This window comes from Hippopotamus amphibius, chromosome 2, assembly GCF_030028045.1.
Source record: "Hippopotamus amphibius kiboko isolate mHipAmp2 chromosome 2, mHipAmp2.hap2, whole genome shotgun sequence".
Lineage (NCBI taxonomy): Eukaryota > Metazoa > Chordata > Mammalia > Artiodactyla > Hippopotamidae > Hippopotamus > Hippopotamus amphibius.
The window spans coordinates 4,141,269-4,156,752 of record NC_080187.1 but is presented as its reverse complement, the minus strand read 5'-3'; the positions used below and the strand labels follow the sequence as shown (position 1 = coordinate 4,156,752).

General features: G+C 54.8%; 1 protein-coding gene across 3 annotated transcripts in view; it reads right to left on the bottom strand.

Annotated features, from left to right (window-relative positions):
• Positions 1-15,484, bottom strand: part of AK8 (adenylate kinase 8) — a 126,506-nt gene that overhangs the window by 110,687 nt on the left and 335 nt on the right. For all 3 annotated transcript variants that reach the window (XM_057724447.1, XM_057724448.1, XM_057724449.1), the window contains exons 2-4: positions 12,944-13,028; positions 6,387-6,436; positions 4,200-4,313 (exon numbers count right to left, since the gene is read on the bottom strand). In XM_057724447.1, the coding sequence (XP_057580430.1) occupies positions 4,200-4,313; positions 6,387-6,436; positions 12,944-13,028 (249 nt within the window). The remainder of the gene's footprint in view (positions 1-4,199; positions 4,314-6,386; positions 6,437-12,943; positions 13,029-15,484) is intronic.

Genomic DNA, 15,484 nt, shown 5'->3' with positions numbered 1-15,484 from the left:
CCTCCAGCTGGCCTCACTCTGGCTCGCTACCTGACCTGCACCCCCACAAGGCCCATGTCACCTGAGTCTTTACGTAGTGTTTGTGACAGGCCTAGAGACTGGACCAGAGGAAGCAGATGAGGCACGTGAACCTGACAAAGCAGGTGAATTCAGTTAACCTAATAAAGAGGCACAACAGAGCGCACAGGCGCCTTGGGTGGGCTTGGCGAGGAGACGAGAGTCCTCTGCCCGAACAGGTGTTCCCACGAGGGCCCTGCGGCCGGCAGAGGGGGTGGGGGTGGGGGGGCCGAGCACCAAAAGACACCTGCCTCCTCGGGGGGAGTGTAACCCTGACCGGACACTGGAGAGACACTGGTAAGTTTTCTAAGTGTGACAACACGTGTGTGAGTGTGTTTGTGTGTGTGTGTGTCATTTAAAAGTTCCTTTCTCTTTCGTGGAAATAAACGAAGACCAACCAAATGAGGAAAGCAAAGTCTATCTGGTCAGAGTTTGCTCTAGCAGGGCGGTCGGCCACCACCACCAGCATCCGGCAGAGACTTGGAGGCAGGGAGAGGAACCGGACAGCTTTATGGCTGTGCCCCAAGGGAGGCTACGGCGTGAGGAAGCTGCAAACGGCCAGCTGGAAGCAGGGAGCCCTACGGGCTTGGTTACGGGAGCATCTCTGGCCTCCTCCGGTCGTAAGCCGGAAGTGGGAGCGGAGGTGAGGGAGGCTGGCAGTTCACTATGAATCAAATCCTGGCCATTTGGGACCGCCTGTCACCGGGGTTATCGCTGGGCTCCCTGGACCGGACTAGAGGCTCAGGCGGACATCCCCCGAGTCTGACTCAGCCGTCGGCTTCCTGGGCTGGTTTCTGAAGACAGTGGGTTGGTTTCCTGGGCAGGCTGCTGAGGCTGTGGGTCAGAGACCTCTTTTTATCTATGGTCTAGCCACTATACATTCAGCCTCTCAGCAGATACCGACTAGAACACCCAGGGATGAAACGAAGTGCTGTGTGGGTTTGCTTTCAAATAACCCGGGAGAAGGGGAGGTGGGGCATCCACTGGCCACTAGACTGCCCTGAGCCGATACTGGTTGAAGCCAGGTGATGGGTCCGTGGTGGTTCTTACGCTATTCTCACTGCTTCTGAGCATCTTTACAATTTCTCACAATAAAGCTAGAAACAAACCAACAACAAAGCTGTTCCCACCCCCGGTTGCCCTGAGCCCCCAGCCGCCACAGGCTGTGTCTGCCTGCGCGGGTCCGTGGCCCTCTGCCAGAGTCTGAGTTCTTCCCCACCATTGCCTGGCACGGCTGTGGGGAGGACTCCAAGGAGCCCCTAAATCTTGCTACCTGTATGCTCTCTCCAGCCCAGAGCCACGTCTGGGGCTTAGCAGGTGCTCAGAGAACACTCAGTAAGTGAATTAGTCAAGCAGGCCACCGACGGCATAAGGGCCTTCTGGCCCTGCGTCCTGGGTTGGGTACCCGCGGTCTCCCCCACTGGCTAGAAGTTCCCAGGGGCAAGGAGAAGGACCCCATCTTTGGGTCTCCCACAGCCCGGCAGGATGGTGGTTGGTGTATAGGAGGTAATTAGGAAGGGTTTTGGAAAACATTTGGAAATTCCGAAGATGGAGACCTCTTGGCTAACACCAGCTATGTAAGAGAATAGTGCATAGAGGGCAGAGCCAAGATTAACAGGAGAAAATTACGTATTTGAAGGTACTATTGCTGCTTGCAAGAAGAGCTATAAAGGCTCCAAATCAGCAGACGCTTTAGAGACAACACTTAACGAGCGGCCTCACCGGGCGGGCGGCTCTGCGGCAAGGCCACGCGCCCGCCCCGGCTCCTCAGAACCTCTCCCTCCTTGATCAGCCTTGACGCCCCTGCCTTTCATCTTCCCTCCACCCGCGCTTCCAAACCAAAGAACCCCAACCAGACACCCTTGAAAGCACTTCGATGTGGTCTGAAATATGCTGATAATTAGAGTAATGAAACCCAGGAGGAATTTCCTCACACTCCCTCCACACCGTTGAATTTTACAAACCTAATAAAAGCATCTTTATCCTAGAAATAAGCCTGCCTCCCCAACCCTGAAAAGCTCAACTTCTGCAGGAAATGAGATAACCACTTTCTTTCTAAAACCATATTCCCACCCCAAAAGCGGGTATCCCCCAAACTCTAGCCATACACTCTGACTCCTGCAAGACGGTGGGGGCAGGACGGGGGCATCGCTTGTTTCCCCCGAGAGTCCTGGCCAGGCAGTGTGGGCTCAGGAAGTGCTCCAGATTAAGTGGTTTGGGAACTGGTTCACCATTTGGGAAGGTGTGCGTGGGAGGTGAGGTTTTCCTTCTCTTCCATCAAATTGTTACTATTGGCAAACTGGAGGTTGGGAGTTTGCCTAAGTGACACCCTCCTCTCTAGGAACCGCCCTCACCGTACCAGGCCCCCCTGGCTGCGGCCCTGCTCCGTGGCCTCGATGCACCCGCTCTACACACCCCTCACCAGAGCTAGCCCGGCCCTGGGGCCACCTGACCGGCTGGCCCATGCAGATCCCTTTTCTGGAAATCTGGCCTTGGAGCTGCCTCTGTGGGTGGTTTGAACTGAAGACACAGGACCCACGAGGGTGGTGGGCATGAGCGGCCAAGGAGGGCAGAAGACCACAGGAAGGGAGACCCACAGAGAGAAAGGACCCAGGAGACGAGTGGCTGCACAGGGCAGAGCAGGCCAGGGTGCTGCCAGGTCCCAGCCACAGAGCCAGGGAGGTGGGCACTTCCTCCACCCGGGGCCCAAGAGTCACTGCGTCCCCCTTCGGGTCCCCTTTTCTGCCCTGGGCAGCCCGGGCGCATCCCTGCTACTTGCAACCACGGGCTGGCCATGAGCGTTGTCCATCATTCACGGGCCGCCCACGAGGCCCGGAAGCCTCCCCCCGCGTCCTTGGAGGAACAGCGAACTTGGAGGAACACGGCCAAGACCCTGCCCGACGGACGACGACGAGGACGGGAGGCAAGCAGCTCCCAGCTGCGGCCTCTGTGGAGACGCCGGGGCCCCGGGGCTCTCACCGGCCAGCGCTCTGGGCAGCCGCGGGGTGGAGCCTGAACCCTGCCTGGGCCTGGGCAGCTGCTCAGCCTCACCAGGTAACAACACACCCTGCAGGGAGGCCGTGAGGCGGGGAGGGGAGGCCGGCACACACACAGTGCTCAGCAAACACCGGGATTCCTACCCTTCTCAGCCATCTCCCTTCACAAACGGGGGAAAGCCTGGGTGTCGGTGAAGAACGCTTGGAGGAGCAACCCTGCTGCTCTGGGCTGAGTGCCCGTGTGCCCCCCAAATTCACGTGTTGCAATCCTCACGGTGATGGTGTCGGGCGGTGGGGCCTCTGGGAACGATTAGGTCCTGAAGATAGAGGCTCATGAACAAGACTAGTGCCCTTAAGAAAAAGGCCCCAGAGAGCTCCCTTGTCCTCTTCCACGTGAGGCTACAGTGAAAAGATGGCACTGAGTCTGCGGGCGGCATGACCTTGGACTTAGCCTCCGGAACGGGGAGGCAGACTCTGTTTCCAAGCCGCCCAGTCTCCGTGGCAGCAGCCTGATGGACTGAGGCATCTGCTTATGCTCCAAAGGGGATTTTGAAAAGATATTTGGCAACTTCTATTTGTATTTAAGAGAACCAACACAATCAAGCCCTATATTTCCCTTTTAAAAATGTTTCAAGTATAGGATTTTAGAAGCAGACTCCCGATCCTGCTGGGACATCACGGGGCGCCCACCCCAGGGGGCGGGAGGCAGTGCCCCTGAGCTGCAGCACGCAGGGTCTCTCCACGCTGGGGAGCGCTGGACCATGGCCCTCTACACGCCCCGCCACCTCAGGCCTGCGGGTCCTGGCGCAGGCCAGCGGGCGCATCACCTGTGGGATGGAGCCCCCCCCGCCCCGCCCCGGATCCGGCTGACCCCAGGAAGAAGAGCAGGGCCAGGCCACTCCATCGGTCAGAAGAGCATCCTCACTGTTACTGACCCTTTCCCACCGCAAACCCCTCACCTCAGTACCACCGGGATCTGTGCCCTGTGCGGGAATTCTCCCCGTCCTTCGGTCGCATCCTGCCTGTGTCCCATCCCACCCCAGTGCTTGCTCCCACTTAACCCCCCAGGAAACGGAACGAGCGGGGCAGGTGATGGGGGAGCCTTGGGAGCTCTCACCCCCTCCTGTGCCCCAGGGCCCCTCCTACCTGGAACTTCTGGTAATGCCTCCTGGCATCGGCAGCCAGAGGGGAATATTCTTTTGCCATCAAGTTCCCCACGCTGAGAAGGTTGGTATTCAGATGTTTGCCGAGCCACATTGCCTGAAGAAAGGAAAGAGGAAAAGAACGTTTTTGTGAAAGGAATAATTAAGAGAATGCCATTCCAATGCCCGGGTCCTTCCATACTCTACTAGAAAAGGCTGGCCACAGGGAAGCATAATTATTTCTGGCTGGAAGGAGGCCACCAAGGGCGACAAGCCCACAAAGTCCCTCCCAGCTGTAGAATTCTGGTTGTCTGCCTCTTCTTCAACCAGACATTGACTCTAAATGGACCTGGGAAACCTGTGCTTTTACTGCCCTGCGCCTGCCTTTTCAAGCTCTGTGGACCGTGAGTTCTTAACTTAAGAAAGGTTTAAGACAGGAAACATGGGGACAGGCCTTACATAGGGGTCACAACCCGTACTCAGCGTTAATTTTGTCTTAAAGATTGGGAAACGGCTTCTCCTCTTTGATGAACTATACACACCCTACTGGGGAAGAACACATTTGAGAGAACAATCACGCAACAAAATGTTCTCAACACCAAGATTATACTGATGACCATTTCAGCATGAGGATGATTCAGGAGGCGCTGGAGGTCCCCCGGGGCAGGGAGGAACCTTATCTCTCTGCTTCTTGCACTGGGAACTGTCAGTGACAGGGTCAGAAAATAGCCTGCTAGGGTTTTACTACACACCATCTTATTGTAAAATTAGATTCTGCGTGTCCCCACACAGCAGACAGGGGCGGGGACAGTGAATTTGCCAAAAGGCTCGTAGCTGAAACACCAGCTAGTGCCAGCGATGGCCAGGTCCCCAGGTCCAGGAGTCTTTGGTTTAGAACAGTGAAACCGCCATTGGGAGGATGGGTTGCAGAGAAGAGTGAAAGCCGACAGCCTGATCCTGGGGAGAGAAGTAGAAAAACTACAGAGAGATAGACGGACGGACGGATGACTGGATGGACAGACAGATAGATGACAGGTAAATAGAAGAGCTGGCTGTTCTAACTCCAAAAGCAGGGCAGATGCAGGTGGTTTTACGTAGAGACCAGCCACCTTAACTCCTTTTCAGAATAAAGCGAGGTGCCAACCAGTCGGGGAAACCGCCTGGGCACCATCCGGACCCAGAAGGAGAGCTGACAGCAACCACACAGTCACCGCGGGAGAGCTCGCTGATGTTTGTTTGTTAACTGAAGGATATTGTTGATGTACAATGTTGTGTTCGTTTCTGGTGTGCAGCAAAGTGACTCGGATATCTATGAGATTCTCTCAGATTCTTTTCCATTATAGGTTATTACAAGATACTGAATATAGTTCCCTGTGCTACACAGTAGGTCGTTGTTGTTTCTCATCGGCTTATGTTACCCGATGTTCACTAACCAGGCTTAAAAAAAAAAAAAAAAAAAAAAAAAAAGAGTTCCATCTCAGATGATTGTAATTTGAAGATGCTTTTGGGACTTAAAGAAGGAGCTGGAAGAGTAAAACCACACATGGAATGAAGCTTCAGCTTCAGGACAGGGGGTGCCTCCCAGGAGGGAGACACAAAAAGGAGTGAGGGAAGTGGGATGAGGTATTTGCCATATCTTTGAAGTTTTACTGTGTTTGAAATGGAGAGAAAATCGTCAAAGCAAATATGGCAAAATGTTAAGTTTCTATGAAACCTGGGAGTTGGGCACAAGGAGTATCTCTGGCGTAGTTTCTCTGCTTTTCTGATTGGTTGAAACACTTCATAATTAAAATTTTACGAGTGAATCTGAAGATTCCACACCAAAAGTCTGCAATGTGCGTGCCGTTTGACCCAGCACTGCCCCTTCTAGAAGTGCACCCTAAGGCTGGCACGAAGGGTGTGCCAAGACGGGGGCCATGCAGCCGTGAGAAAACCCTGGAAGAAAGATCCCACATGTGCTCATCTCTGGATGGTTGGGGAACTCTACTTGTGTTTTTTTTTGTATTTGCTAGGTTTTCTACTACAAACACATGCCGCCTCTTGTAATGAGGAAATAAGTTAAGAAGCAGAAGAGAGAAAAGATGATGAAAAGCTCAGTTATGTTGAAAACTCGCAGAGGTGCAGTCTCATTCCAGCTCTGCAGGATAAATGAGATATTACCACATTACAACACTTAATATGATACACTTACTATAGTTGTTTTCCCCGAGGCAGGTGGACCTAATATTACAATCTTCGGCACTGCGGAATAAAGAGAGTTGAATGTCACTGTGGGAAATGACAAAGCAACCTCCCGTGTCCCGTATTTATTTCTTTCCTCCCCAGATTTCATTTTCTGGGAGTGACGTGGTTGTTTGTAACCCAGCGGCTCCGAGATGCTCCCATCATAGAACATATTCTCTGTGTTTAGAGAGGTAAGTGATCACTGAGATGGTTTATTTTTCTGTCTCCAAGGGGAACGTGGACACGGTAACTTGTTTGCCGAACTAATAAATATCAAGAACAATTGGGATTTCAAACACCATAAAGCATTTTAAACAGGGACTTTGTCTCAGGGACATGCTCTCAAATAAAGCTGTATTTTATGTAAATCGACCTTCAAAGGTGGTTTTTTTTTTTAATATTTATGCCTTTTTATTTAGCAAATTGTATTCCCCATCATTTTACAGAGGGAAATAATGGGGAAAAGCCTGGGGCGTATGGGCCAGATTTATAAAACCCAAGATAGGAAAGGCTTTGTTTTCGAATATGGGCATATCTATGCAAATGGAAACACTGGCTTCCGTGTGACACTCCTGGCTCTGGGAGCTTCCTGGCCCCGCAGACACGGTCCTGAAGACACTGCCAGACTAGCGAGTAGGTACTGGCCAGTGGAAAAGGAAAAAAAAAACAGCATCTTAAGAAAAGTACTGGAAGGCGTGTGCTTGGGTCAGAACGAAGGAAAGAGAACGTGGTGTCTGGACAGGTGAATCCACGCTGGTTCCTTTCAGAGTGCCACCTTGATTACGTCACCCCTCCCCCAACCATGGGGCACGAGGGGCCCAGCACCCAGGCCTCTGCCTGTCAGCCTGGCCCTAACCACGGGGACAGATGAACAGGTGTGAGCTACAACTCACAGAGCCCACTGCTGCCAGGCCCCCGAGAGGGAGCCTCGTCCACACAGAGGCTCTCCCGGTTTGGGAGTGGACACAGAGAAGGAACTAGAGGGCCCCTTTGGCCCCCGAGTTCATGATCAGCAGACCTACACCCAGCCAGGCTGCTTGGGTTTAAATAGACTTGTGCCCTAATTCACAGCACCTTCTCATTTTCAGGGAAAACGCAGAGGGCAAGTTCAGGATGATTCAGTGATTCACTCCACAAACGCTCATCAGCCGCCTTCCCCCGGCCCGCGCTGGGCTGGATGCTGCCGAGAGAAGCGGGGTGGGCCTAGGCCCGCGCCAGGGCCGCGAGGTGACTGCGTTAGACCAGACCAGAGAGGGAGGGCGGCCTCTGCCCCGGCCTCCATAAGGGGACTGCCTGCCCTCAAGACCACGAGGGATGTCAGACACGGCACTGCTGCTGCTGCATTTCTATGTGCCTCCAGCTGACGGCTTTAGAACAAACACTGTCACTGCCCGTGTTTCTAAATCTGCTCCACTGGCCCCACTGTTGTGAAATGTAGTAACTTGCCTCTTGGAAGCCCAAGGACTTTCCTGGGGCTGGTGAGGTCAATCCGGGAGGTGGCACAGGGAGGCCCTGGTCAGGGTGGCAGCAGCAGGGGCCCCTGGGGGAGGGAGGGGGGGCGTGCTGCCAGGCTCCAGCTCAGCAAACTGCTGCACACACCTTTCCCTCCAAGTCACGCTCGGCTGGAGGCCTCCCGCCCTCCACAGTAGAGGGGACTCGGCTGCCAGTGTTCTTCTGGCCAACAGGCTCTGTGTCCCTTTAAGTCCCCTTGGGCCCTTGTTGAGGGGACTGACCTCGACAGGAGGCTGGGATGTGTCCTGGGCATCCTAACTGCCTCGCCTAGCTGGGGATGCAGAAGGTCGCCCGGGAGCCCTGAGCAATCCTCTCCCTTGACCTTGGACGTCCTCGTTCTTCCTGACAGTGTTCTTCCCGTGTTCCTACCTGGTCACCTGTCACATGCCCATCAGGAACGTCCTCCTCATCCCAACCCCACCCCCCAGCACCGCTGGCTTCCTCCTCTGAGACGTCCGCCCCCGCGCCTGCTTAAGGGGCTGCTGCCGCCTGCTGCCGCCGGTGAGGCCTGTCCCCCTGCTGGGCAGCTGGTCCCCTGGGGGCAGGGCCCAAGCCTCATCCTCCCTTCCTGCAGCCAGAATTGCGAGGAGCCACGCACCCAGCAGGACCTTCAGTGGCCTCCTCCTCGGCTATGCCCCCTCTGTAGCCACTGAGTGTTTGGTCACCTTTGTCGCCACCATTACTACCTCCTTACAAAGGCACCTTCTGCCAGTCGGCATTCTTGGGTGCAAGCTGCAGGAACCAGACGTGGCTGAGTTGAGGAGAAGGGGGTTTATTCAAAGGCCAGCATGGCTCAGAGAATCCTGCACAGGCGGGAGCCAGGCCCAGGGCCACCTGCCAGGAACGATGCCCCAAGTGAGGCCACCAAGGAGCACAGAGGCAACAGCACTGCTGCACGGAGCACCGAACACGGCAGCCTGTGCCCAGAACGCCGCTCACACATGCAGGCCAGGGGGCTGCCCCACCAGCCACACGGCCACGGCCACCCAGGAGCCAGGCTCTGCAGGGCCAGCAGGGAGCACACCTCCCAGACCATGTTCAGAGTCTGGGCTCCACTGGGCGATGACGCTCAGGACACAGGCCCAGGGCAGGCAAGGCATTTTCCGCACGGGTGGGAGCCAGGGCGGGGCCTCACGGCCCATTCTCTGCTCTGGCCTTGTAACCTGGGGCAAGGGCTTCAGGGCTCTCCAACCTGAGAGAAGCCACAGCAGGTAGAAAACACTGCTTACGGGATGAGTCTGGAAACGGGGTGGCTTTGGGAATACTTGGTCTGGGGAGATTGGAGCTGAGATTGCCACAGAAGGCTCGCCAAGAGGGGCAGCGTTAGGGCAGCAAGGAGGGAGGTCAAGGGTGGAGGGGCGTGTTGCAATGAAGCAAAGAGCTCGCTCGGACCAAAGGGAGAACCCCTGCTTGCCAGAGGAAGAAAGTGGGGTGGTGGGAGGCCGGGGGTCTGGCGCAGGCGCCCGTCGCCCTGCTGCCTCTCCAGGGCTCTAACCCCAGGCCTCCGCTGAAGCCCCCCAGAACTTGGGCCAGACCCAACAGGGCTCGGGGCCCACGGGCCCGAGGGGAAGGGGGCTGCACTTTGACAACAGTGTTTTGGGAACAAGCTGACTCCCAAGTCGCCTGTTCATTTTGACACAGTTACACGGCTCCACAGCTGCTGGGGAAACCCTCCCCTTCTGGGCTCCTGTAAGTGGTACCCAAATTGTGCGCATCTATGAAAATACTTTAAAAGGGGAACATTCACGGCCTTTCCCGCCACCTAATTTCTCGCACACATTTATGTGATTAATTTCAGTTTCCTAAAATCTAACACCTTGAAACTCCAGCCCTGCTCATGAGTAATTATTTATAAACAGTGTCATAAAAGGCTGCTTGACTGCCAAGAGTAATCAACTTCTTCAACCCACTTCAAAGGAAATCAAAAAACCTTTCCATCCACAGAGCCTTTTGAGGTTTAACTAGGAGCATGATTTAAAATTCACAAGAAAACCCTTAGGTATTGGAGCTCTAATACACAGCTTTCTTGGACAAACGTTTGATAAAAAACGAAACACACCATTATATACACCATCGCCTGCTTTAATATTGCCCAGGGCTACTGTAAATGCTCACTTTGTACTAAATCTGCTTTTCTCGCTGCAAAGGGGCTGCCAGTCCCGGTGCCGGCGGCTCCCCTCATTCCCTCACGTGCACACTCACCACCAGGAGTCCAGTCTTCTGTCCCTCTATACTAGGCCCTGGCCATGCCACCTTGTGTCACAGTGAATCCCTACCCACCCAACACCCATGCCCTGGAGGCCGAGGGGTGAGTGCCTGGCTGCAGTTAACACAGGCCACGGTGCGGCAGGCAGGAGGCGGGACCCACTGACCCACTAGCCCGGGGCAGTGGCAGAAGTGCTCACTGGACGTCAAGGGAACTCTCCACGCCTCCTGTCCTCCTCTAGAACCACGAGCGTTGGGTGAAACTCTTTCCAGCTTCCCCCTCTCCTAGAGAAATCCTGGAAGCCGTCTTCTCCCCACTGCCACCACCCCTACTCTATCTCCCACATTTTGCTTCACTTGTATGTGGAGGCCTGAGCACGGGAGGGAAACCCAGAGATGCTCCTCTCTTCATTTATGCGGTTGGGGCTTGAGCCAAAGGGCAAAGATGTCAGCATCCCTGAGAGCTGCCAGCCCAAGGCCTGGGAGTGGGGGTGGAGGGCTGTGGGAACAAGTCAACCCCCCAAAACAGTGGATACTGGGATCCAATGACTCGAATCCCGAGAGAGCATCTGGGCCAAAAGCCTGGACTCCTGCCATGGGGGACGACAGCCAGGAGGCCGACCCCCAGCTCCAGCTGAATGGACAGGGTCTGAACCCTCCACCCCTGCTGGACAGCAACGAGCAGGTGTCACGTGGAGAGAGGAGGAAGGGCTCCGTGGAGGGCAGCCTCGGAAAGGAGGCCCTGGAACACATGGGAAGCGGTGCTGAGGAGGGTGGAAGGAGGTGGGAAAGGGGAGAGGAGGCAGCACAGGTGGCTGTGAGGCCAGCGCCTGAGACCATTGTCCAGCCGATGCCGACTGTGTTGCGTCTAAAACAGAATGATGATGTTTGAACTTGAAAATTCTGGTGAAGGGGACAGTTTGACATTGAAGATCATACCTGCACACAGAGGAGCAGGGTTAAAAAAGCATAGAGACGGACTATGCCTCAAATTTCAGGCTCTTGAATCTCTAGCGGGGAGACTAGCGAAGCTTTGGGGTCCGTGGTAGAAGAACACACAGCGTGGCACACACGGCCCTAAATGGAATTTTTCTAACTGTAAGCAGGAAGTGCCACCACAACCCACATGAGGGTTCAAGTGGCTATATTGTTATCAAGCACAGGTTTAATTTAGAAAAGCCTCACTGAGCTTCTCACAGGTGGACACTTGCCTGGCACCGCCTGCAGCCCGGAGGGAGTATCAGGGCCTTGTCACCCCTCCCGCGGTGTCACTGACCAGTCACCGTGGACCAGGCCAGAGCTTCACAGCCTCCATCTCAGTTACCAGACATGCCCATTTTACAAAGGAGGAAACTGAGGCCGAGAGCCGAACACAGATGTGCCGGAGGTTCCCTGGTGGGGGGTGGGGGTGGGAAGGGACACCTCCCTAAACTGCACTTCCCTGCACTTCCCTCTTTTGCTTCGCTCTCCACTTTGAGTTTACTTCACTTTTACTTTACCTTTATTTGGCCTTTAACTTTTACTTCTTTTGAATTTGCTTTGCTGTATTGATTTGGCGGGGGCACTATAAGCGGGGAACACTGGCAGATGTGCTCCCAGCAGCCCTCAAGTAACAGAGCTTTAACAACATTGGGCCCCCAAACAGCCTGGGGGCGGGGAGCTGTGGCCAACGGAGGTGACTTGGTGAGGCGGGGGCGGCGAGCTGGGGTCTGGAGCAGGACCGCCAGCAAGCAAGGGGCTTTTCATCCCACAGAGCAGGTAAGACTCCCTCCTGCACCAACCAGAGAAACCAGGGAACAGAGGCCCCTCAGAAGAGTCTCTGCGGGCAGGCCAGAGTGGATCACCTTGCCTGGGTCTCCACCTGGGGCACATGGGCTCACACTCAGCCCGATTCTCGATTCTGCCTCCCTGGAGCCTCAGAATGGGCACTGCTGGGGCTCTCTGCATGACACTGAACCGCCCTGCATAGGTCTCTGAAGCGGCCTTCGCTCCGATGCCCTGACCCTGCCAGGGACCCGTGGACAGGCCACGTGGAAGAGGCCGGGTACACCTGGCAACCTGCAGGCTTGGAGTCTCCTCTCTCACTATTTTTTTTTAATAAAAACTACTCAGCATCTTTTCTCATCTTAGGCCTCTGAACCCCACCACGGGGCATCTCAGCCTCCGTCCCTCTCAGCTGCGCCAAGCGCTGATTTCACTGGTGCGCTGGTAGCGCCTTCAAAGCAGCTAATGCTCCAATGAAAGAAACATCAAAGCTCCGAGCCCCCAGCCTCCCTGACAGCTCACACAGGACGGCAACGATCCCCCACTTGGCAAATCGACCGTGGGACGCAGCGCCTCCTCTCCCTCCTCCCAGTCCCGGGCGCCAGCCGTGGGTCCGGGCAGCCTGTGATCACTCGGGCGAGGCTTGGGGCGCTCTGGAACGCATTAACGGGTGCCGGTAACAAGACCACGAGGAAAAGCCGAGCGTGGGCTGTCTGGGTAGACCGGAAACCGCATTTACACCTGACAAGGGGAGTGATCACAGAGCTTACACCCAACAGGCAACATCAGCTGGGACGGGCCGAAGTGTTAATAACTGATTCCGCGGCCGTGCCGAGGTTTTCACGTTCATCACTCGGCAAGAGAACCTGTACGAGTTGTGCTCCCGAAGACATGAAGGCATTTTTCACTTAAGTGCCTTCCCAAGTGGTCAAAACCTTTCCCCACCCTTTTAGACACAGGGAGGACAGAGTGGTTCCCAGAGGTTCGCAGAAGGAGGAGGGGAGGGAGACAGCTGGGGAGGGGGAGGCCCACTCCAGCACTCACCACAATCGTTGTCTCGTTGCAAGTGTTCAATCATGAACGGGATGGGGTCCTTGGGCTGGTGAATCAGGAGCTGCTCCAGCATGTTCTGTGGGCACAGGGCAGACACCCAGGTGGTTAACACCCGCATGGGCATCCAGGCTCAGGTGGCCCAGCACCCTGGTACCGCTACAGATACCAGTTACGGGGCCTGATCTCTCCCCCGCCCCGCCCCAGCTGGCATGTTTGGGTGTCTGTGAGCAGAGGCGTGAGGGAGGGGCCTTGTGAGCTTCGCTGGGGAGGCATCCGGACGGAGGCGGAGCTGGAGGGATGGCGCCCCTGACTCGGGGCAGGCAGTCCAGGGGCCCTCGCCGCTCACTGCCTTCGTGCCTCCCAAACCAGCCTCCTCTCTGTCCCTCTGGCACATCGCACCCATTCACCCCTCAGAGCCCTGGCAAGTGCTGTTCCCTCAGCTTGGAACACTTTCCCTCAGGCCGCAGTGGAAACATACCTTCCCCGTGACACTCCCTAGGTCAACCCTGTCCCATGCTCCTGCAGCCCCCAGGCATCCCCTTAATGGCCTCACCCATGTCCCAGTGCCTGGTACGATCACAGTAGCTGCCCCACACAGACATCTGCTACCTGTGTCCCTCTGGAGTGGGACAGGATATTTACCAGCCAAATATCTAGAGAGTCCTGGGATTGTCTAGCCATTTAATTGTAAGGGGAAGTAGCTTCCATGATTCCAGAACAAAAGGCTCAGAAATGAACTAGGTCGCAGAGAGCAGCTGGGCTGTGCACTAAAGGGCAGGCTTCAGCCCTCGGCACAAGCAGAGATGGGCTGCAGCCCTTTGGGGGCAGAGGCAGCACGGGGCAGTAAAAACAACATGAACCATGAGAAGTCCTAGCCCCACTCCATATCTCACCAGCAAGTCCCTTCCCTTCTCTGGGCCTCAGGTTCCCTGCCCGTTAAAAGGCACGGCTGGACCAGATCCCTAGTGGCGCGTCACTGATGAGATGGTGAGATGATTTTAGATGGTTCTTATCTATGTAGATGAATATTTTAAATTTCCATTTTAAACAGTTGCGTACCTAACGTGCATTGTAAAAATCAGTACATCAAACCTATCATTTCAAGGATATTGCTTAGGATGAGGTAAAATAAGTTAATTTTTTTTAAGTGGGTTGATTTAAAGAAATGATTAAGTTAAAATGGAAATATGGTGTTGGTTATACGAACCTATACCTGTGATAAAATTTCATAGACTCATACCAAAAAAAAATGAGTGCTAGTAAAAAACGGGTGAAATCCAAATAAGGTCTGTAGTCTAGTTAACAGTATTGTACCAATGTCAACTTCCTGGTTTTGACAACACACTACAGTTATGTTAGATCTTATTACTGGGGGAAGCTGGGTCAAGGGTACACCAGAACTCTGTACTATTTCTGTAACTTCCTGTGGGTCTAAAATTATTTTAAAGGAAAAATGTTGGGAATTCCCTGGCAGTCCAGTGGTTAGGACTCAGCACTCTCACTGCTGGGGCCCAGGTTGGATTCCTGGTCAGGGGAACTAAGATCCTGCAAGCCACGTGGCACAGCAAAAAAAAATAAAATAAAGGAAAAAAAAGTTACAAAATGGAAATGGTAAAAACCATGGAGGGAGCACACAAATGACTAAGGACTGGAAATACTGGACTAAAAGCTTCCTCAGGCTGCTCCTTCCAACAATCACTGTGCAATACACCAGATTCTCTAGAGCAGACCACAGTGCCCCCAGGAGTGCCCCATCCTGCCCACCACCTGATGACTCAGGACTCAGCTAGCCACCTTCTTTACTTAGACTGGCCACTCAGTTTTAGAACTCCCTCGTGCGCCCTCTATCAGTTGACACTTTCCAGAGAAAGCCTATGTTTGCTGGAGGGATGGAGACTCAGGTTTCTGAGTCTGAGCTCTGCTCTCAGAGCTGTCAGAGGCTCAAATGGCCACAGACATCAGTAACTAAGCAGGTGCCTCTAGGGACGGGATACACCCAGAAGAGCAGACAAATGCTCCAGCTTCCCTTTGGCCCTCAGAACCTCTGAGTGGCTGAAAGTTCCTCCAGTCCAGCTCCTGAAAGCCTTCACTTCCACCAGATGCAGAAGGGAAACTGGAGCACCGCTTTGCCTAAGGTCACACAGGGAGTGGGTCAGTCAGTTTAGGAACTCAGGACGAGGGGCTTGGAAGCTGCCCTGAACTCTTGGCCTGGAAGAGGAAGGGCCAGGTGGAAACGCTGCTGTCCACACCACATGGCTGCTGTCCCAGGAGGCGGCTCTCTCAGAGACGCAGAGGCCTCTGTCAACGCAGACACTCCCCAGCTCAGAAACCAACACTGCAGCGAGCCTGCCAATTGTCAGCTGGAGCCCCTTGGAGGCCACCTCTTGCAACCTGGCATCTCACAGGTGGGGGAACTGAGAAAAGGAGGGGACCTCTTCCAGATCACCGACCTGACTGGTGCGGGGCCAGGACCAAATCACGGCCGGCATAGCCTGCCCCCTTTCCTCCCTCCAGGGCCAGCCCGGGAGGGTC